Source organism: Pan troglodytes, chromosome 2, assembly GCF_028858775.2.
Source record: "Pan troglodytes isolate AG18354 chromosome 2, NHGRI_mPanTro3-v2.0_pri, whole genome shotgun sequence".
NCBI lineage: Eukaryota > Metazoa > Chordata > Mammalia > Primates > Hominidae > Pan > Pan troglodytes.
Window position 1 is genome coordinate 176,151,529 of NC_086015.1, and position 22,846 is coordinate 176,174,374.

General features: G+C 36.8%; 1 protein-coding gene across 2 annotated transcripts in view; it reads right to left on the minus strand.

Annotated features, from left to right (window-relative positions):
* SPATA16 (spermatogenesis associated 16) overlaps nt 1-22,846 on the minus strand; it is a 251,790-nt gene that overhangs the window by 114,873 nt on the left and 114,071 nt on the right. For both annotated transcript variants that reach the window (NM_001246421.1, XM_016939979.4), the window contains 1 exon segment: nt 15,248-15,337. In NM_001246421.1, the coding sequence (NP_001233350.1) occupies nt 15,248-15,337 (90 nt within the window).

Sequence of the window (22,846 nt, forward strand, 5' to 3'; positions counted from 1 at the left end):
TCTTTGACAGAAATGAAGGAAAGGAAAGAAGGGGAGTTGGAGTCGGGACCAGCTGACTGATACAGTCTTGCTCTATGTAATTTGAAGTTCCACCTTTCCATCTTGGGGGACTCCACACTCTAACTCCTTTCAGGAATAATTGAAATATCACTCAGAATGAAGCAGACTGTTAAAATTCATGGCATACCATATACAAAAAAAAAAAAACCACCACCACCAACAACAGCCAGACTCTTGCTTGCCCCTCTCAACTCCTTAAATCAGCCAGAGTCTTGACCCTTCATCCTCTATGTTAACAGTGGGCTTTCCAAAAACATAGACTTGGAATAAGTTAGGATTTAATAGTCTTATGCTATAATACCCCAGCTAAGTGATTACTCAACTCATTTGGGTTTCAAGATTGAGAAACTCATTGTTTTTTGAGGTAGCTTCATCTGTCTTCAAAGAGCTCTAATTGTTAACAATAACAAAAACAATGACAATAGCTCATTTTTAAAATTGAGAGTTTATGATGTGCCAAATACTGTGCTAAATGCTCTGTATAAATTGTCTCATTTAATCCTCATAACTTCCGTGACATAGACGCTATTATTATCTCTGATTTACAGATTAAAAACTCAGAGATTTAGATCTATTTGTCATAATTTTAGTATTTGCAGACTAAACAAATTCACTTGGCAACACTTAGGTATTAGAAAATAGCACAGAACTCTCCAACTTAAACCTCCACTCCTTTTGGCTAAATATCTCTATGCTTAATTGCTTCTCTACATTACATTTTTGTAGAAAATGTAGAATCAGGCCGGGTGTGGTGGCTTACGCCTGTATTCCCAGCACTTTGGGAGGCTGAGGCGGGTGGATCACGAGGTCAGCAGATCGAGACCATCCTGGCCAACATGGTGAAACCCTGTCTCTACTAAAACACACAAAAACGTCAACCAGGCATGGTGGCACAAGCCTGTAGTCCCAGCTACTTGGGAGGCTGAGGCAGGGGAATTGCTTGAACCTGGGAGGCAAAGGTTGCAGTGAGCTGAGATTGCGCTACTGCACTCCAGTCTGGTGACAGAGCAAGACTCCGTCTCAAAAAAAAAAAAAAAAAAAAAAAAGAAAAAGAAAATGTAGAATCAGGAGGACGTGATTGAAACGGAGAAGGGAGGGAAGAGATTTAACATGACATTTTGGGGCCTCTCTGTGTTCCCTCTTTTGTAGTTTTTGTTGCCCCCACCTCTGACTTTTCTTTAATATGCAAGGCTGGATCTAAGCAAAGAAAAAGTATCTTTCTTTGTACTCTGCCACAAGTTTTCTAAACCAATATTTGCAGAAAGTGCACACAACCCAAGAATTTTGCACGATAAATTATTTTAGAAATGTTTAGAGGTAATGCAAATTCATAGCATATCATTCAAAAGAAAAAAGGGGCAAAAATAATTATCATGATTAACATCAATGCAGGATGGAGAAATTAACAAAGTCAATCAATGTTTGTTTTTCACTAATGGGTTTTTGGATGTCCTTATCAACAGCCTGAGTTTTTAAAAAGTGTTTTTCTATATTTTTACAGAAAAAATATGTATCCTTGCCATTATTTACTAGTTATTTGGAACATGTTCAAAAGGCCATCTTTTCATAAGGTCACCTGCTTTTCTTCAACTGCCTGCTGTCACTGGAACATTAAAATTAGTGTTTTTGTTATAAGATTATATGTTTAAAATTCTGTAATTTTAAATCCTTAAAAGAGAAGAGATGACTATAAACTTGAAGTTTTACTATATTTTAACCTTCATCTATTTTCTCAAAATTACAAATATAAGACTTCTACTACTTACCTAAATATTGGATGAGCTGTAGTCTTAAAGTCAGATATTTGACCTAAGCTATGGCAAATGACTCAATCTGTCTTTATTAATGTCAGTTTTAGATATCATACACCAAGACACAACATTTTTACGGTGCTTAGCATTCATACAGCTTTATGATATTTAGGGAACAGGAAAGCCACTTAGTGGTGGAATTATCATGTCTATCTTCCAGTGTGTAAATGTATGTTACAAAGATTAATGCTAGAACACACTAAACTGCCCTGAGAATGGTGAAATGCCTTGAATAAAGAGAAAGCCCTTCAGGCAGATGGCCAGTTTAAGAATAAAAATTAGCCAGCCTGTAGGCTTCATTTAATCTATTTGTAGGCATAAATGAGAACTTATTTTAACCAAAAAAATCTGCGATGTATTTTTAGAATCTTGCGTGATGAATGAATGCATCTTAGACTTCTAAGTGAATAAGAACTAAGTTAAACTCTCAACACTACCATCATCTCTGCAGAACCACTTGTCTTGAGTCTACCTGTCAGAATATTCTCCTCCCTTGTGAGATACATAATCATCTCATTTAAAATCATAGAGTTCCCTGACACCAAAAAAGCTGACACAGTTTCTCCCCGCTTGCTGGTACAGTACTTCTTCTGAGTGATTACTTATCTACAGCAATGCTACTGTTTTATGTTACTAGATTTCTGAACACCTCAATTTATTTTTGGATCACTCTTTTCTTTTGGCAGATTGTGATTTATATATGCATTATTTCCAGTAGGATTAAATTTTGTAAGCCAAGAAAAAAAAAAGAAAGAAATATGCTGCTGCTTGGCAAAAATGGAACAAGATATCTTGATAATCATTTATAGCACAGACCCTAAGTGTTATACTAATTCTTGTTCAAAAATGAATACTTTAATGTGTCTCGTCTTAGGCTAGCAGATCATTCATTTCTAAAGGAAATGGCTGTTTTTAAGGCAACTGATTGTCTTTGAGGTTTTTACTGTACACTCATCCAGAGAGCAGGTTTCAAATATCTCAAACTCAGAGTGTCAAAATAAAATAAAACAAAAGCAATTGTAATCACTGATCAGTCAAAACAACAGCAATCACTAAGGAGGGCCAAGAGCTTATAAGACTGCATGAGATGTTTTGAGAATGGCTTATGAGTGAACCAGAGGGCGGGTTATGCTCACATGGGGGAATTATGCTAATCTCTGTGGAGCAAATTCTGAGAAGGGAATGGGAAATTCTGAAGAAGTGGACAGAGGTATAAAAACAAGAAGAAGGACAGGTGCGGAGGACGATAAGAGCGGCAGGCAGCTGATATGGTAAAATAGGAGTAAATAGAAAGACACTGTCAGAGGCCAAGAGTGAGAGAGGTGAAGCTGAGAATGAGCTCGGAGGGAGAAAATTCTTAGTGCAGCGGTAGGCAACTGACACAATTTAGTGAGATCTTACCAATTTGTTGTTTTTCTTAAATCCTGAAAGGCATGTGTAATATAGAATAGCTTTGAAATCCAGTGTCAGTTAGTGCATTATTTTAAAAAGGCTAAAGATAAGAACATTTTAGAATACCTATTTTTATTATTTAATCTATTTCTCATGATAATAAATGTTATATGATATTAGAGTATTACAAAATGAAAAGGAGAAGAGACCAGATTTGTGGCAAATAGTGAATTCACCAAAGCTATTGAATTGAACTTGGTAAAATACATCTTTTTTTTTTTTTTTTTCAACAGCTGGCTTTGGACTAAAATATTTCCCTAAATGATTTAGCACAAAATTTGACATGGGAAGGATCGCTCTTACTGGTGAAAGGAAGCTCAGCCTTTACCCTTAAGCTTTTACAACATTTAGGGTAAAAGTTTGCTAAAAATATATTTTAAGAAATAGTCTTATTGAATATATTCAACTGATATGAATACATTTTCTTATGTACATTTAGCAATTTTTTATTTTAGCAAGAATTGTTAAAAATATATTTAGTGATATTATTGATTTCAGTGCATTTTCAAATTTTTGAAAACAAAAGACATGGAATGGTTGAGGGATTAAACTACAGGATTCATTTACAACTAGAAGACAGGCTTTGATCCAGGTTGCAGATCCGATGCTGTGGCCCTCAGCCTTCCATGGGCTTTTAGTTATTTACCAGCTGATGAGTTTGCCGAATGACCAGTTTGTCAAATTCATAAGCATATTTATTTACAAAAATTTGTTTATTTTAACTCTTTAGACAATTTATAGCAATCCTACTGATGGACTTGCAGGGAGCCAGGACTCCAGAGATCTGGGGCCTTCCATTTCTCTCTGTTCTTCAGTCTTCCACTCTGTGGGATCCACAGCTCAGATGGTGCTAGGCGCTCACTGTTGATTTTCCCTATTTTGGCTTCTTTAGTTTCAGGAGATAAAGCAGAGAGCTGTTGCAATTGTCTGATTAATATGAATTCTTGCAAATGATATTAATTGTTTAAAATATATTTCATTAAATAGATACATTTGATCACTGCAAAAACTGGGGAAAATTCTAAAAATAATAAAATATTAAAAACAGGATATTACTTTTTTCCTTTGATCTTAGCCAAAGGGTCTAGAAGCAACAGAATATGACTTAACATTTTAAAAATAAATCAGTATAAATTTTTAAACTTCCAAATTAAAATTTTAATTGTATTCATAAGAATAGTAATAGAATATATTAAAGAACAACAGAGTTATAACTACACACACAAGAAGAACATGTTAATGAGAATAAATCATTCCATGACTTTAGCTTTCGAAAATTCTCTAAAATTAAAAAAATTGCTAAACTTTTTAAAGCAATTTTTGCTAAAATAAAAAATTGCTAAATGTACATAGGAAAATGTACTATATCAATTAGATATATTCAATAAGACTATCTCTTAAAATAAGTTTTTAGCAAACTTTAAAATTCATGAATTCTGCAAATTGGTCATATGGTAAATTGATTCTACTGAACTCATTCATTTCATAGATAAGACCACTTCAGCTTTCTTAAGATGATTCTGCACTTTAAAAAAACTGAAATAACTGGCAATATTTAAAAATCGAGGGTTCTGGTTCAAGATGGCAGACTAGAAGCAACTAGAGCCTGCGGCTCCTGGAGAGAAAACAGTGGAGAGAAAACACTAAGCTCTTCAAATGCATCCTCCAGGAGGCCAAGTTGGAATTCACCAAGGAAGCAATACACAACAGGACCCAAAAGAGAGGAGCAAAGCAGGACAGCCACCCACCTGGGATTGGTGCAGAGCCAGAGGAATCGCCGTATCGTGGGGGAAAGGGTGATTGAATAAGAGCTCCTGGGGGATCCACAATTCCACCACAGGCCTTTGTAGTCCTGGCCATGGAAGAGCCCCTCTGACTCTCCAGGGTCTCCAGACAGACACAGAGAGCTGCCTGGAGTCTGTGCGGAGGCACCACTCAAGCCCATGTGAAGCCCAGTGGGTCTTGGATCCCTGAGCACCCTAGAGCCAGCTTCAGTAGCCCCACCAACAGGGGAGGCTAGGCTCTTTCGCATGCCCTTAGGATAGCTGCAGCAGCCGCAGTGCTGAGGAGCAGACTACAGACCGCACCTCTGCTGCTGCTCGCCAGGCAAGGCCCACCGGCTTGGGCCTCCAGTGTGCACACCTGCCTGTGTTACTGGTCAAAGGCAGTTGTCCAGGTTCTTGGTGTTTTGAACAAAGAATTAGAGAAAATGCACACACAAAGCAAGGCAGCAAAAGCAGAGATTTATTGTAAACGAAAGTGCACTTCACAGGGCAGGAGCCGAGGAGCTGGCTGGAGCAAGCGGCTCAAGAGCCTCAGTTACGGAATTTCCTGGGGCTTAAATACCCTCTAGACGTTTCCCTTTGGTTTACTATATGCAAATAAAGTTCCGTGACCAGTCTGATTGGTTGTGGGAGGGAACCACTCCAAGTGATGAGTAGGCCCATGACCAGTCTGATTGGTTGTGGCAGGGGACCAATCAGAGGTACTTTCATTTTTCGACTGCCACGCAGGAAAAGGAGGGGTTAAAAAGGGAGTAGCCTCTGACACTCAGCATGAATCCGCAGTAGGTTCCTTACCTCCAGACCCTATTCTCCTGCCTCACCTGAGCACTCTGGTTGGCTGCAGCTCTGAGTTTCTCTGGGACATAACGGACAGACCTACCGTGATTGCCAAGGCCATTGTGCCCCCCTCTGTTGCCCCCAGGTTGGGAGGGAACAAAGAGCCTGAGCTCTTTTGCATGACTCCATCAGAGAGGAGGCCAGGCTGCTTTCCCTGTGAGCTCCTGCCCTACGTTGCTCTGTTACAAGGCCCACTGGTTTGGGCTCCCAGCATGGCCGCCCCACCCGGCCTGACCACTCTGGCACGTTGCGGCGTGTGTGTGTGTGTGTGTGTGTGTGTTTGTTTTTGTTTTTGTGGTGGGGCTCCCAGAGGTAAGTGACAGGCCCTCTGCCGTTGCTGCTGCCGTGGTCCTTACCCCTGCTGCCCCCGGGCTGGAGAGGGAACAGAAAGCCTGAGTACTTTCGTGCCTCTAGCTTGCCGCAACTGCCCTGCAGAGAGACAGCCAGACTGCTTTTCGCTTGACTCCGTGCCCCTTCCCAAACGGATCTTGGGGTCTTCTGGCTTCCAGTGCACTCACCCAGCCCCGGCCTGAGCATTTCAATGGTAGCTCAAAGTACTTCCGAAAATCTTACCCCACAGGCCTGTGATCTCCGTTGGGCTCCTACCACCTAAGCAACTCTGCTTGCCCTCACCTGAGAGTTCAGCCAGTGACCTGAGGCTGCCCCTCCCCATTACAGCCAGCACCTGAATCCTCGAAACCCAACTCCCCTAGACAGACCAATATCGAGTTCCAAAGTTGAATCAGTAATAAAAAACCTACCAACCAAAAAAAGACCTGGACCAGATGGATTCACACCCAAATTCTACCAAATATACAAAGAAGAGCTGGTAGCAATACTACTAAAACTATTCCAAAAAAAATCAAGGAGGAGGGACTTCTCTCTAAGTTATTCTACAAAACCAGCATCATCCTGATACCAAAATCTGGCAAAGACACAACGAAAAAGGAAAACTACAGGCACAAAATCAACAAAATACAGGCAAACTGAATCCAGCAGCACATCAAAAAGTTAATTCACCATAATAAAGTAAGCTTCATTCCTGGGGTGCAAGGTTGATTCAACATAGGTGAATCAATAAATGTGATTCATCACATAAACAGAATTAAAAATAAAAACCATATGATCATCTAAATAGACACAGAAAAAGCTTCCAATAAAATCCAACATTCCCTTCATGACAAAAACCCTCAGCAAACTAGGCATTGAAGAAACATACCTCCAAATAATAAAAGCCGTCTATGACAAACCTGGAGCCAACATCATACTTATGAGATCAGGTGCATTCAGGGTGGTATGGCCGTAGACCAGCCAGCAACCTACTAAATGGGCAAAAGCTGGAAGCATTCCCCTTAAGAAAAGGAAGAAACAAGTATGCCAGCTCTTATTCAACATCGTACTGCAAGTCCTAGCCGGCAAACTTAGGCAAAAGAAAGAAATAAAAAGCATACAAACAGAAAAAAAAGAAGTCCGATTATCTCTTTTCACAGACAATATGATTCTATGCTAGAAGACTACCAAAAGGCTCCTAGAACTGATAAATGACTTCAGTAAAGTTTTGGGATACAAAATAAGTGTACACAAATCAGTAGCATTTTTTTTCCTTTTTATTTATTTATTGATGTTTTTAGAGACAGGGTCTCACTAGGAGACAGAGTCTGAACTCTAGGATGGAGTGCAGTGGCATGATCATAGTTCACTCCAGCCTCGAACTCCTGGGCTTAAGCGATCTTCCTGCCTTAGCCTACTGAGTAGCTAGTACTACACGTGTGTGCCACCATGCCCAGCTAATTAAAAAAAAAAGTTTGTTTTTTCTTCAGAAACAGAGTCTTGCTGTGTTGCCCAGGCTAGTCTCAAACTCCTGGCCTTGAGTGATCCTCCCATTTCAGCTTCTTAAAATTCCGGGATTACAGACATGAGTCACCATGCCTGGCATTTTTATACACCAATAATGTTCAAGCTGAGAGTCAAATCAAGAATGCAGTCTCATTTACAATAACCACACATACAAAAATGAAATACCTAGGAACACAGCTAACTAAGGAGATGAAAGGAGAACTATAAAACACTACTGAGATAAATCATAGATGGCACAAATAAATGGAAAAACATGCCAGGCTAATGGATTTGCAGAATTAATATCATTAAAATGGCCGTATTGCCCAAAGCAATCTACAGATTCAACACTATTCCTATCAAACTACCAATGTCATTTTTCACAGCATTGGAAAAAATATTCTAAAATTCATATGAAACCAAGAAAGAGCCCAAATAGCCAAAGTAATCCCTAAGCAAAAAGAACAAAGCTAGAGGCATCACATTACCTGACTTCAGACTATACCATAAGGCTGCAGTAACCAAAACAGCATAGTACTGGTACAAAAACATATACAGAGACCTACAGAACAGAACAGAGAATCCAGAAATAAAGCTGCACCCCTAACATCATCTGATCTTTGACAAAGTTAACAAAAATAAGGAATGGGGAAAGGACTTCATATTCAATAAATGATGCTAGGACAGCTGGCTAGCCATATGCAGAAGAATGAAACTGGACCACTACCTTTCACCATACACAAAAATTATCTCAAGATGGATTAAAGATTTAAATATAAAACCTCAAACTATAAAAATCTTGGAAGAAAACCTAGGATATACCTACCATTCTAGACATTGGCCTTGGCAAAGAGTTTATGGCAGTGTCCTCAAAACATAATAATTGACAAGTAGGGCCTAATTAAACTAAAGAGCTTCTGCACAACAAAATAAACCATCAACAGTGTAAACAGGCAACCTACAAAATGGGAGAAAATATTTCCCAATTAAGCATCTGACAAGGTCTAATATCCAGAATCTATAAGGAACTTAAGCAAAAAACAAGCAAACCACAATAAAAAACCATTAAAAATTAGGCAAAGAACATGAACAGACACTTCTCAAAGGAAGACATACAAATGGCTAACAAATATAAAAAAATGCTCAACATAGCTAATAATCAGAGAGATGCAAATCAAAACCACAATGAGATGCCATTTCACATCAGTTGGAAAGGTTGTTACTAAAAAGTCAAAAAATAATAGATGCTTGTGAGGCTGCAGAGAAAAGAGAATGCTTATCCACTCTTGGTGGGAATGCAAATTAGTTCAGCCATTGTTGAAAGCAGTTTGGAGACTTCTCAAAGTGTTGCAGAATCAGGAGGACCAGAGAGAGACCTTGGGATGTATACAGGAGGATATCTTTATTATTGAGTGCACTCAGACCCAGCAGACTCAACGTCCAAAGACTGGGCCCAGAACAAAGACAGCACTTGACTTTTATACACACTTTACAAAAGGGGGTGGGCTAGCTTGAAGCAAGCTTACAGTGGCCTGAAAGCAGGGATACAGAGGCGGGACAAAGACAGTTAATCAAATTGTAACAGGTTCATAACTCAGGATTGCACATGACTGTTGCTATGCAACCCAGATGTCCATTATCTTGGTTTGCCTAGGCACGGGCTTATCCCATAACCTTCACTATGGCACCCAGGTAGCTGTAACTCAGGCCTGCTCAGAGGCTCATGACCTTCATTCTACTGCTTAAATAAAACAGAATACTTGAAGTCACTAGTTACAGAGAACAGGAATCTATAAACTCATTCCATAAAACAAAGGAAAATTTGTTTTTCTTCTCCCTATGCTGAGGGAGTGCTGGGAGAGTCTCCAGAGCACATTAGATAGTATTATCAAGACTTTTCCTGGGTCTGGGCTGTGCCTGTTGCTGCCTCTGGGACAAGTCAGCCTAATACAGGAAAGCTTATTTCTCTTTCTTTTTAATTTTGTTTTTCTTTAATTTCCCGCCTCAAAAGAACTTAAAACAGAGCCACCATTCAACTCAGCAATCCCATTTCTTGGTGTATACCCAAAGGAAAACAAACCATTCCACCAAAAAGACACATACACTTGTATGTTCATTATAGCACTATCCACAGTAGTAAAGACAAGGACTTAACCTTGATGTCCAACACCAGTGGATTGGATAAAGAAAATGTGGTACATATACATCATGGATTACGACACAGCCATATAAAGAATGAAACCATGTTCTTTACAGCAACATGGATGCTGCTGGAGGCCATTATCCTAAGTGTAAATTAACATAGGAATAGAAAACCAAGTACTGCATGTTCTCACTTATAAGTAGGAGCTAAACTTTGGGTACTTATGGACATAAAGATAGAAACAATAAACATTGGGTACTGCTAAAGTGGGGAGAGAGGGAGGGGCGTAAGTGTGGATAAACTACCAACTGGGTACTATGCTCACTACCTGGGTAACAGGGCCATTTGCATCCCAAACCTCAGTGTCATGTAATATACTCATGTAATAAACCCGCACATGTATCCCATGAATCTAAAATGAAAGTTGAAAATATTTTAAAAAGTAAATAAATTTATTGGAATGCTCTGAAGTTATATTAATACTATCTCTTGAAGATTCAAAAAATCTGCAAAGTTGAACCTACATTCCCATAGAGCAACATTAGTTGGACTTGAGTGATGGCCACTCTCTTTGGAAGGGCCAGTGGTAGGGTGATGATATGGCCAGTGTGCTTGTGAAAGTCCTGGTTTATACCTGTTTTCCTGGCATAATTCTTAATAGTGTCCACTTTCACTATCACAGGTATCTAGTTTGAAAGATTAATTTTATGGTCACTTTAGTGAGTGGTCTCCAGCTCACTGTAGTTCGCAGAACATATTTTATCTTTTAATTGGTCTGATACACACATCATCTGCCTGGGCTTTATAAGCATTTGAATGTGTTATTCCTGTTTTTGTATCCCTTATCTAGCCCATGCATGTAGAAATACACAGAAAATTCTTTTTTCTTTTTTCTTTTCTTTTTTTTTTTGAGACAGAGTTTCACTCTCATCGCCCAGGCTGGACTGCAATGGCACGATCTCCGCTCACTGCAACCCCCGCCTCCTGGGTTCAAGTGATTCTCCAGCCTCAGCCTCCCAAGTAGCTGGGATTACAGGTGCCTGCCAGCATGCCTGGCTAATTTTTGTATTTTTAGTAGAGACGGGGTTGCACCATGTTGGCCAGGCTGCTCTCGAACTCTTGGCCTCAGGTGATCTGCCCACCTTGGCCTCCCAAAGTGCTGGGATTACAGGCGTGAGCCACTGCACCCAGCAGAAAATTCTTTATCAATGATGCATTAAAGAGACTTTGTTGCATTTTTTCTTTAGTTTTACCTTCTGTTTGCTGCTTCTTACACAATGTGGTTTTAAATAAAGACCCTGTGCAATGTTATATGGTTTTTTTGCCTATGTATTTTCAATTTAGAAGTCATCATGCTATCCCATAATCTCCACTACTATGAGCACAGTTCTCATATTTATCTTTCAATCAGGGTTCTAAAAAGAATTTTATGTAATATCTTATTGATATAGCTGAATGGTTATCAACCACATAGTACCACAGACTCAAAAACCTGCTAATTTAATTCACAACCCCCTAACTGGTGCTTGGCATATTTTAGACCTTGTGCTAGTCATTGAGCACAAAGAGATAAAAGACACCATGATATCTGTATTGCCAAAAGTCATTAGCTGTCTTCACAAAACAGTCTTGGCTTTTCTTTGATTTTATGTCTTTGAATATTTTCTTCTCATGAAGGTAGTCCCAAATGGTGTGTGTGTGTGTGTGTGTGTGTGTGTGTGTGTGTAAGTATGAGTGCTGGGGGAGGAGAGGCAGATTTGAGTGATGACATTCATTCTATGTCAACACAGATTTTTTGTATGCATTGAAACAGAAAGATGTTAAAAAGCTTTGCAACTTTCTATTTCAGTTAAGGCTTCACAAGGTGGCTTGTTCTTGGTAACGGGGGTTAGAGCCATCTTAACTTAGTTTGTGGTCTGAAAATGTGATTTTATCAATTTAACCAGTGCCAGCCATCTCCGCAATGTGACTAGCATCCCTGCAGAGCCTAAACCATAATAAAATATCTCCATTTTTGTTCAATTTCTATAATTTATGTATTCTTACACTTTCTTCTGGTAGAATGTTACTGAAAGGATATTGACCTGTAAAATAAAAAAATCTGTCCATTGTAAACCTGATATCTTCCCTCCAACCACGGGGAGTAGCATTTCCTCCAGCCTCTCTTGTTGAGAGTTTGGGCTTTTTAAATGAGGCTGTTCTGGGAATCATTCTGGCCTATTTACTAGAAATCCCGTCATGGGTGATGATGGTTAGGCTCAGAAAACCTAAGACATTCTAATTTCCAGGGACTGGTTATATATACCCTTATCTTGGATAAGATATGGGCTGATGCATTTCCTTTGGAATTATGGTTTTAGGATCTCCTAAGTCACATAATAATGGCATTTTTTTCATATGTGGTAGGTGCCTCTCAATCAAAGAAACATGACTGCGTAGCATGCTACAGGAAATAACCTTGATGTGTTGTCTTTACCAATGAATTCTGACATAAAATACTTGTAAGAGGCCTGAATCAAACTACTCAAATCTCCAATAGATTGATTGATAAACATAAATGCTGTAAGCCAGGTGCAGTGTCTCACATCTGTAATCCCAGCACTTTGTGAGGCCAATGCCAGCAATCACCCGAGGTCAGGAGTTTGAGACCAGTCTGGCCAACACAGTGAAACCCCATCTAGACTAACAATACAGAAATTAGCTGGGTGTGGTGGTGTGTGCCTATAGACCCAGCTACTCAGGAGGCTGAGGGAGGAGAATTGCTTGAACCTGAGAGGTGGAGGTTACAGTGAGCGCTGAGACTGTGCCACTGTACTCCAGCCTGGGCAGCAGAAAAAGACTGTCTCAAAAAAAAAAAAAAAAAAAAAAAAGCTGTATATATCACTTTATATATGTTGATTTACATTAGAAATCTAGCTGCTAAGATACACTACGATATTTATGTTCACAGTTCATAGCATCCTTTCTCTTGGGGGGAATGACCTTATACTGTATATTGAAGGCTATAATTGCTAAAGAAACCAAGGTGAAAAATACTTGTACCTGACAGTAATTGTATTGCGTCTCTATAGAAACTGCACACCAGCATAACCAAGAATTACCAGGAATTTTCTCAAGAAGCATTATCAGGTGAGTCATCAAATGATATTAAGCAGATATGCCTATTTCACTGCAGATATACCTAATTCAGTATACATGACAAGGGCAGTAGAAGAGTCTGTGCCAATTTCACAGGGCAAATATTGATAAATTCCAAATTTTTAAGTTCTTGTTTGTTTTGGGACCCACGAAAAATTTATGTCATTACTTTGGCTCCAACAGGCTTGATACAATTATGTTATAGCCAATGGTATGCTGGTAACCTGGCTCTCCTAAAAGTAAAAAAAAGCCTGGATTTGTAACATTTGCAATTTCAACAGTGTAGCTTCTCCCAGCATTGCTAATTTCTCCTACAGTTTAGCAACTAGCTCGCTCCAAATTCCTGAATATTTAACAATTTGATCTTTAGAGTCTGTGTAAGCACACCACTAGCATTCTTTTACTAGTTGAAATCTAGTGCTGAAATTGTGTCTAGCCTTCTATTGATCTTTCAGTTGGATTCAAGATGTATCAATAAACCACCTCTTAATGGAGGCTATTTTGCAGATGGCTGTTACCTGCTAATGCTGAACTTACTAGCTTCATTTGTAGCTAGTGACCTTTATTAAAACCTGTTTATTTAAATGTGAAACAGAAGGACACTTATTATCATCTCTTAGATTCTCTCTCATTCATACTGCGAGGAAATGTGTGGTCAGAAAGTGAGCCACAGAGACATTTCAGTGGAGTAAATAAAAAGTAGGAAGAAGTAATGTGTGAGTACCTTAGATAAAACACATTGCAGAAATAGTAGAGGGGGAAATATGCAAAAAAGAGAGTGATAAAGACCTTTTAAAAACTGTTCAAAGTGGACCTTCACACAGATAAAAAGATGTTGTGGCATTTTGGTTGGTCGACTGCAAAGTGAGAACAATTGAGATGAACTCTGCTTTCCATATCTATTTAATTGAGTTCAGGCAACTCCTGGGAACATCTTACAAACATGGAATTCACGTAAACCTCACAGTGTCAATTTTTTTTTTTTTTTTTTTTGAGACGGAGTTTCGCTCTTGTTGCCCAGGCTGGAGTGCAATGGCGCGATCTCGGCTCACCGTAACCTCTATCTCCTGGGTTCAAGCGATTCTCCTACCTCAACCTCCTGACTAGCTGGGATTACAGGCATGTACCACCATGCCAGGCTAATTTTTTGTGTTTTCAGTAGAGACAGGGTTTCTTCCTGTTGGTCAGGCTGGTCTCAAACTCCCGACCTCAGGTGATCCACCTGCCTCGGCCTCCCAAAGTGCTGGGACACAGGCTTAACACAGTGTCAATTTTATGAAGCCATTTTATTATACACTCAAACTCTTGCTTCCAATGTCAAAGATAGTATTATTTAAAAATGTTCTAGACAGTAGTCACCTGCAACCTAGGCACCCCATCTCGATTCCTGCAGATTTATCCTTAGAAGTTGTGCTTGGAGTAAATCTAGAAACCAGCCACATTTTCCTGCTAGATTCCTGGGGCGGTAAAGTGGATGAGGAAGAAATAACAGGCACATCTACATTAGGAAATAAGGAAAATTATTTGAGAGAGCTCATGGAACAGAAGAGGAGTCTTGTGAGCTAATCCAGGAAGGAAAAAAGCCTGGGTTGTCACAGGCAAGAAGGAATTCTGAGTGTAGCATTGAGGCTGTTGCACAACTCTTGCAATTCTTTGCCACAGTCTAAGTTCTGGGATGCAAATATTAGGGGAAGCTTCACTAGGTTTTTAAAAAATACATTGGAGTCCAAGAAAAAAATACTCTGGGACATCTCTAGCAAACTTGGTGTTATTTAACTGATGCCATCTGCTCCAGAAATGGGTTTCTAGGATCTTTTTCACGTGATTGGATTTCCTCTCCAGTGCTCAAGAGATAGTTATAGAAATGTGTCATTACAATCTGGACGAGAACATCCCCGAGAGCAAGAGGTCAAGCGCATTTCTATTACTTTATGCAAGTTTTTCCATCATCATCAGTGACCTCATGGCTGGAAAGTTTGAATTTTGTTAAGAGCTATGAACATGGAATAGCTTTAATTAAAGAGAAAGATAGTCAATAATTGCTGGTTTGACGTTGATAGACAATAATTTGGATAAAATCATATTCCATGAGAGAAATGGAGAGTTCTGTTATGCTATTACCAGAATTTGAGAATAAAATTAATTTAACTTGATATAAATCCTCACAAAAGTTAAAACAAACATACCGGGCAGCCTCTGAATACCTCTCCAGACATCTAAACACTGTCGCTTGACGAAGATGATTCCGGAAATAGGCTGGGTTTAAAACAATGCTCCTGTAAAAAGGTAAAAGAAATGCAAATGTTATTTGGGTTTTAAAAGACAATTACCACAAGTGCAATGGAATGAAATCACAGGCATTCAATTTTATATACTATGTGTTTTTAAAGATACTAGTGAAAGGAGCCCTTCCCCACCCCCCGTAATTGGCAATTAAGACAAATAAACAAGCATTATTGAAAAACTAATTAAGTTTGCATTATCAAAGAAATTTTATTTATGGGACTGGATATTTTTACAGATATGACAATGGCAAAGAATTTGAATTCAACTTATGTTACATATAAGACATGGTGCTATTTTATTTGTTTTTAAATGAATTTTTATTTCAATAAATCAGGGAAAAAGCAGGTTATTTATGGTATGTCTACTTTTAATGAAGAAAGAGATTGTTAGTTGCTGAATTTCAGTTAAAAAAAAAAAAAGGAACTGGAGGCTGGGTGCGGTGGCTCATGCCTGTAATCCCAGCACTTTGGGAGGCCGAAGTGGGTAGATCACCTGAGGTCACAAGTTCAAGAACAGCCTAGCCAACATGGTGAAACCCTGTCTCTACTAAAAAATACAAAAATTAGCCAGGCATGGTGGCAGGCGCCTGTAATCTCAGCTACTCGGGAGGCTGAAGCAGGAGAATTGCTTGAACCAGGGAGGCAGAGGTTGCAGTGAGATCGTGCCACTGCACTCCAGCCTGGGGGACAAGAGCGAGACTTCGTCTTAAAAAAAAAAAAAAAAAGAGGAACTGGAATTTGGGTGACATGTTCATTTGAATTCCATAATTAGGTTCTGTGTTTTCTCCCAGCTGGGTGTAAGAGAAGACCTGTACCGTTGGTTAAGGGATCTAGTCTTGGTCTTGACTCTTTTGTTAAGGCCTTTCCTCACTTTGGACCTCTGTTTTTTCTTGACTGAAATGACAAGGCTTGACTTGTGGGTAAGATGAACTAACTGTCCTTACCTGCTGACTATTCCATTATCTCACAGAGTTCTGGAATCTCAATCCAAACCTAGATGTGAAATGATCTCCCTAGCTGCCTTCTTCTCCTAGAGATAAAGGGGTAGACCTTTCTCTTCCTTGCTTCATTGAGAGCCTATTATGGGTAGGTATTGCTCAAGGTGTTTGATATAACAGGGTCAACTAGCTGGATGCAGTCCATGCCCTATCACCAAATGGGGACCCAGCCATTAGTGAAAGTTCGAAATGTAGCTTCTACTGTATTTATCAGTGTGGGCTACAGAATGTTACAGAACCAACGCATGATTATTAAGCAACATTTTGTGAGCCTATTTTTACAAGTTGATGGGAATCACTTGGAATTAGTTCATTATTAAAGTAAGTGGTTCTTAACCTTTCTTTGAGAGGTATACAGTGCTTTCGGGAACCAGATAAAAAGTCTGAACCTCTGTCCAGAAAAATGCATATAATCATAATTGCACAAATTTAGGAAACTTGTGTGACCCCTCAGGGCTCTTCAGGTATTCCACATTAAAAACATGCAGACGAAAATAATTCAATTCCCAGAAACACTGCATATAAAAAGAATAAAGTAGAAAAAAAATCTGTCTGGCCTATGGATAATCATAGAATCGTATGATGATGAGATGGATCGACTGTATAACTTAGCTCACTTCAAACACAAATCAGCAGAAAATAGAGGAAGAGGGAACTTTCTAAAATCATGCATAACTAGTTAAAGAGCTGTCTCAAGTTTATTGGTTCTCCATGTCTAGCCACAGAGCATTGTATTATATCACACTGCCTTTCCTATGGTGATTTCTGAATTAGACGGGTCTGAGTTAATGAGGTTTTACTGTACTCTATGACAAGGATTTTTGCAAATGAATACATTAATCCCTCAAGAACACAGATCGTTTGCTTTGGTGTGTTTTGATTAAAATGTTGGAAATGCTAAAATGATCACATGGGTTCATTTAATATCAAGACAAAACTATAATACTAATATTTACCATGAATATTTTTTATTACTTCAGAAAAAGAGAATGTTTGAAAATCATGTTTATATATTTTGTCCCTATAGAAGCAATTTTGTAAAGGTAAGTCAGAGTAGCTGAGGGCAGAGCTTTGTCCAGGGACTGGGTTTTCTGATTCTGACAACTTTCTTCCACAGGATAGGTAATTCTTCCCTATTACTTTTTATTTATTTATTTATTTATTTATTTATTTATTTATTTATTTATTTCATCCACAAGTCTATGAGGTGTACTCCCTATTACTTTATTCACTTATTCACTCATGCATGTTTAGTTAGCATCTACAAATTTGATGGGACAAAATCCTTACTGAATGGATGTTTCCAGCCTTTGGCATCTTTTTGCCTATGATGTAATGTTTTTGCTTTGCCGAGCTATTCTCCAAGAATCTTGCTCTGTCAGACAAGTTCTTCTGACAAAAGTAGATTAGATTGGAGACAAGGATGAGGTGTGCTGGGAAGGAGGGGTAGTGAAGGAAGAGCTTATCAAAAGAGAGAGAGGAGAGAGAAGAGAAGGCATCAGAGTTGCTTTGGATGTAGGCAGAGAAGATTTTTGTGAGTAGTGAGGGCTGGTGAGGTTGACACTATCGGAACCATTACAGTGTGATTTATAAAAAGATAGGAATTTAAAAAAAATTACTTGTAATTATAATTCCTCCGTATGGTGTTGAAGAAATGCAAGTAGAGGACATGAGTTTAGAAATCACTATTGCTAGACGGACTAGGTTCTTTTAATCATAACACCACTCTGCCCTAAACCACATGATTCGCGGCTTCATAAGAGGGACCGAAGGAAGACACAGACCCAGTCTCTACTCTGAAAGTGTAATTATAAAAGAATATTTGGTAATTTGAGATGAAATATTTTATTTGGCAATTTATTATTTTTGACTTTTATAATTATTGCAGCATTCACTGTGTGCTTATCGTACGCCCCTGTTAGATATTTGGCAATTAGATATTTGGCAAGGAAATGCTAGTGGCAGTTGTAAAGCCTAGCTTTTATACTTTCATTAATTTATCGATGCTTTCTAAAATGACATACCCTTTTAAAGATATATTTTATGTCGTGTGCAACTTGTAGGGGAAATGATGATCTGTCTTTTGAAAAGTTCTTAATCATTTGTCATTTGATGCCATTTGGAAAGCTGCAGGAGGCAGCCTGTGACCAAAATGGACAATCTCACTGCAGTTACAGTGAAAAAAAAAAGCTACAATTGTAATCAGAGAGCAATCTCAGAGCTGATTGGTCTGATTTTATCACAGAGGAAAAAACTCTGATTTAGCTATGCTGATAGGGCTTTTGGTAAAAAACAAGAACCATGTTAGAGACTAGCTAAATGATAGACGTCATTGAATTTTTGTCAGAAGAAAAGGAGTTAGTAATGGGCAATGATTGCCTACTCCATTGATTCACCCCATTCTAAAACAATGGGATCCTGTAAAATAATATATATTATAGTAGATGAAAGTTTATTTTTAAAACAAATTTGTTACCTGTGGTAAATCTTGTGCTTTTTATGATTTCTATTTGTGGATACTTTAAAATTTATCTTTTTTATTAAAGTTCACATGATTTGATGCTTGTGTGTGTGTTTGTGTGTGTGTGTGCTTATTTTATTAAGCCCTAAATTTGTACACTGGTGAGGCTCGAATATAAGTCTATTTTGGTAATTATCTCAGGTTTCCCAATTCGCTTGATAAATAATCCATCCTTCTCTCGTGATTTGATATGCCACGTTTATTATACACTAAGTTCATATGCACACTTGGGTCTATGGCTGGGCTTTGCAGCCCATGCTTTTGATCTGCCTAATTCTGTGACAGAAAATGCTCTAATTATCTTTATTTTATAATAGATTTTAATTTCCAGAAGGGAAACAACTGCCTAATGTCCTCTATGTGAATATATTTGTTAGTTAATATGGCATATTTATTCTTCCTGTTGAACTTTATCATTTTTGTTTCTTCCAGCTACAAAAAGATCATTTGGTGATTTTTATTGGTATTAAACTAAAGACATTAGATTAAAATTTAGGAAGAATAGACATTTTTATATTATTGTCTTCCCATACAGGAATGTGGCATTTCTCTTCTTTATTCAAATATTCTTTTGTGTCTCCCAGTAATATTTTAAAGTTTTTTTTAATAGAAGTTTTACTAATTACTTGTAATATTTTAACTTTTTTTGAAAAACAGAAATTTTACTAATTTCTTGTTAATTCTTAAGTTTGAAAATTCTGCTTGAGAATATATGTCAATATGTCTATATTCACATATCTATGTATATGCACACACATATTTGCATATATATTCTCATGTAGAATTTTAAAGCTTAAGAATTATATAAAATGTATAGAATAAATATATATAAATATATTACTATGAATATAATCAGCATCAGGACCTGGGAGCTTACTAAAAATGTGAAATCTTGATTCCCACCTCAAACCTACTGAATCACATTTTAACAAGATTCTTAGTTGATCTGTATGCACATTAAGGTTTGAGAAACATTACATGTATGCACAATAGGTATGGGATTTTTTTCTATTATATTTTCCAAACTCTTATTGATAGCATAGCATTTAAACATGTATTTTTTAAAATATTTATTTTGTACCCTTATAACTTAATATCGCAATAATTTAATTTTATTTACATCATCTGCAAATAATGATGTTTGGTTACTGCTTTTCAGTATTTATAACTATTTTTTTCTCTTACTACATAGGCTAAATTTTTTAGAAAAAGAATTTAGATAAGTAGGGTGATCTAAGAGTGTTTCAATATTTCATTGATAATTATTATTATTGATCAATTTAAGAAAAAAGAAGTATCATTCTATGTGTTATTTTCCAAGAGTTACCAGAAGTAAATAATTTTTAAAAATATTCTTTGAATCTATCAAAATGATCTTGTGGACTTTCCTTTGATCTTTTGTATTGATGAATTAGGTTAATTAATGATTCAAGAAAGGTATCAAAATTAATACAGAATATTAAAGCCAAGGATTGAGAAAGTGAATAATAAAATAAAACTACATCCAGGATGAGAAATGAACAAATAAAAAAATTCATTTAAAAAACAATGCTATGATTTTTATGAAATCGTATACTAAAATTAAGTTGCTAGAGGTTTTATATTTTGTCTTTTCAATCAAACTGATATTAGGTTTAGCTATTAATTCTACTCTTTTATTTTTGATTTATTCATTTGTTTTTATACTTATTAATCAATATTTGTCCTCTCTGAAATTTATTTTTATTATTTCTCTTATTCTTGACATATAGAAAATTTATGTTTTCTTTTTAAAGAAAGCATTTAGAGGTTTGAATTTTTACAATAATTTTAGCTTTGACCATATCCTTAAGAATGATAGAGTATATTTTATTCTCATTATAGTTTTTTCTCCCAGTCTCTAATTATAGATTTTAATTCCTCTTTAAAGAATTATTTAGGACAGCATTGTTCAATTTCAAAAGGGTATTTTTTTCTTATAACTTTTACTGTTAATTTCCCATTTTATTACAATGTAAATAGAGAATATCTTGTACAATTTCTTCTTCTGCTATATATGAAAATTAATAAATGGTTCAGTGTTGAAAATATTTTAATGGAATGTAGAAGAAATAATATATTTATTTCTAAGGTATTGTTAGTCTGAAACCACTGGAGATAACATTAAATTTTTAATGATTTAAATAAAACTTCTAGACACCTTTTACTTCATTCAAATTCCTTGGGAAATCTTTTGAAAAGTAAATTTTAATGGTGATTATTACCATTTTAAACCCAGCTTGTTTTTAAAGGCAATATTCTCATTGTTTATATTCATGTTCTATAATACTTTTCAGAAAGTTAAATTTTTTCTAACATGTTTTTATTTAAGTCAGTTTTATTGAGTTATAATTTATATACAGTAGTATTCACTTTTTAAAAGTATATAGTTTGGTCTGTTTCGACAAATACATAGCCATCAACACAATAGAGATACAGAAATTTACAACCGTACTAAACAGTTCTCTCATTTTCCTTTTTAATCAATTTTCTTCCCTTATGCCCAGTTTCTGGCAACTACTGATCTATTTTCCAAATTTATAGTTTTACCTTCTCTAGAATATCACTTAAATGGAATAATATAGTATATACCCTATGCGTACGGCTTCTTTCACTTAGAATAATGGTTTTGAGATTCATCCATATTATTGTATGTATCAATAGTTTGCTTCCTTTTACTGCTTAACTATTAGCAATTTCCACAATTTGTTTATTCATTCACCAACTGATGAACACTCTGTTGTTTCTGTTGCTGTAGACATTCATATACAAATCTTTTGATATAAACTTTCATTTCTTATGGTAAAATACGGGGGAGTGAGAATACTGGGTCCTATTCTAAGCATATGCTCAACTTCGTGAGAAACTCCTAAACGTCTTTCCAAAGCAGTTGTACTATCCTGCATTCTCTCCAGCAATGCATGAAAGTTCCAGTTGCTTTGCATCGTCGCCAGAACTGGTATGATCAGCATGTATGCGTGTGTTGTGTTTAAAGTTTTAGCGACTGTGATAGGTGTAGATGGTATCTCATTGTGGCTTTAGTTTGCATTTCCCTAGTAACTAAAGATGTTGAGGATCTTTTCATGTGATTATTGGCCATTTGTATATATTCTTTTGTGAAGTTCTTGTTAATCTTTTGCCATTTTAAAAAACTGGGCAGTTTGTTTCCTTATTATTGTGTTGTAAGAGTTCTTTATGTACTCTGGATACAAATTCTTTGTAAGATGCATATACTGCAAATATTTTTCTCTGAGTCTGTGGCTTGTCTTTTAATATTCTCAATAGTTTCTTTTGAAGAGCAGAAGATTTTTGATGATGTCCAACTTATCGACTGTTTTTCTTTTTATAGTTTATACCTTTAAAATATACTATTTAAGAAAACTTTGCTTAATCCAAGGTGACAAAGAATTTCTTTCATATTTTCTTCAAAACGTTTGATAGTTTTAACAGTTATAAACTATTGGAGTTGAATTTGTTTATGGTGTGAGGTAAAGATAAAGACATTTTATTTTGCTTATAAATCTGCAATTTTCCCAGCACCACTCATTGTAAAGACTATTCTTTCTCTATTGAATAACCTTGACATGATTATCAAAAATCAATTAACCATATCTGTGCGAGTCAATTTCGGAATGGAATATTCTGTTCCGGTGATTTATTTGTCTATCTTATGCCATTATAACAGTTTTGACTACTATAGATTTATAATAAATCTTTAAATCAGGTAGTTTAAGTCCTCCCAACTTTGTTCTTTTTTTTCCCCTCTAACATTGTTTGGACTTATTGAAATTCTGTACTTTTCTGTTTACGTTTTAGAAAGTAGCCTGTTAATTGCTAAAATGTCTGCTGGGATTTTGATAAGTATATAGAAAACTTTAAGATCTATTGACATCTTAATAATATTGAGTCATCTGATCAATAAATATAGCACTTTTCTCCATAATTAAGGCTTTATTTAATTTC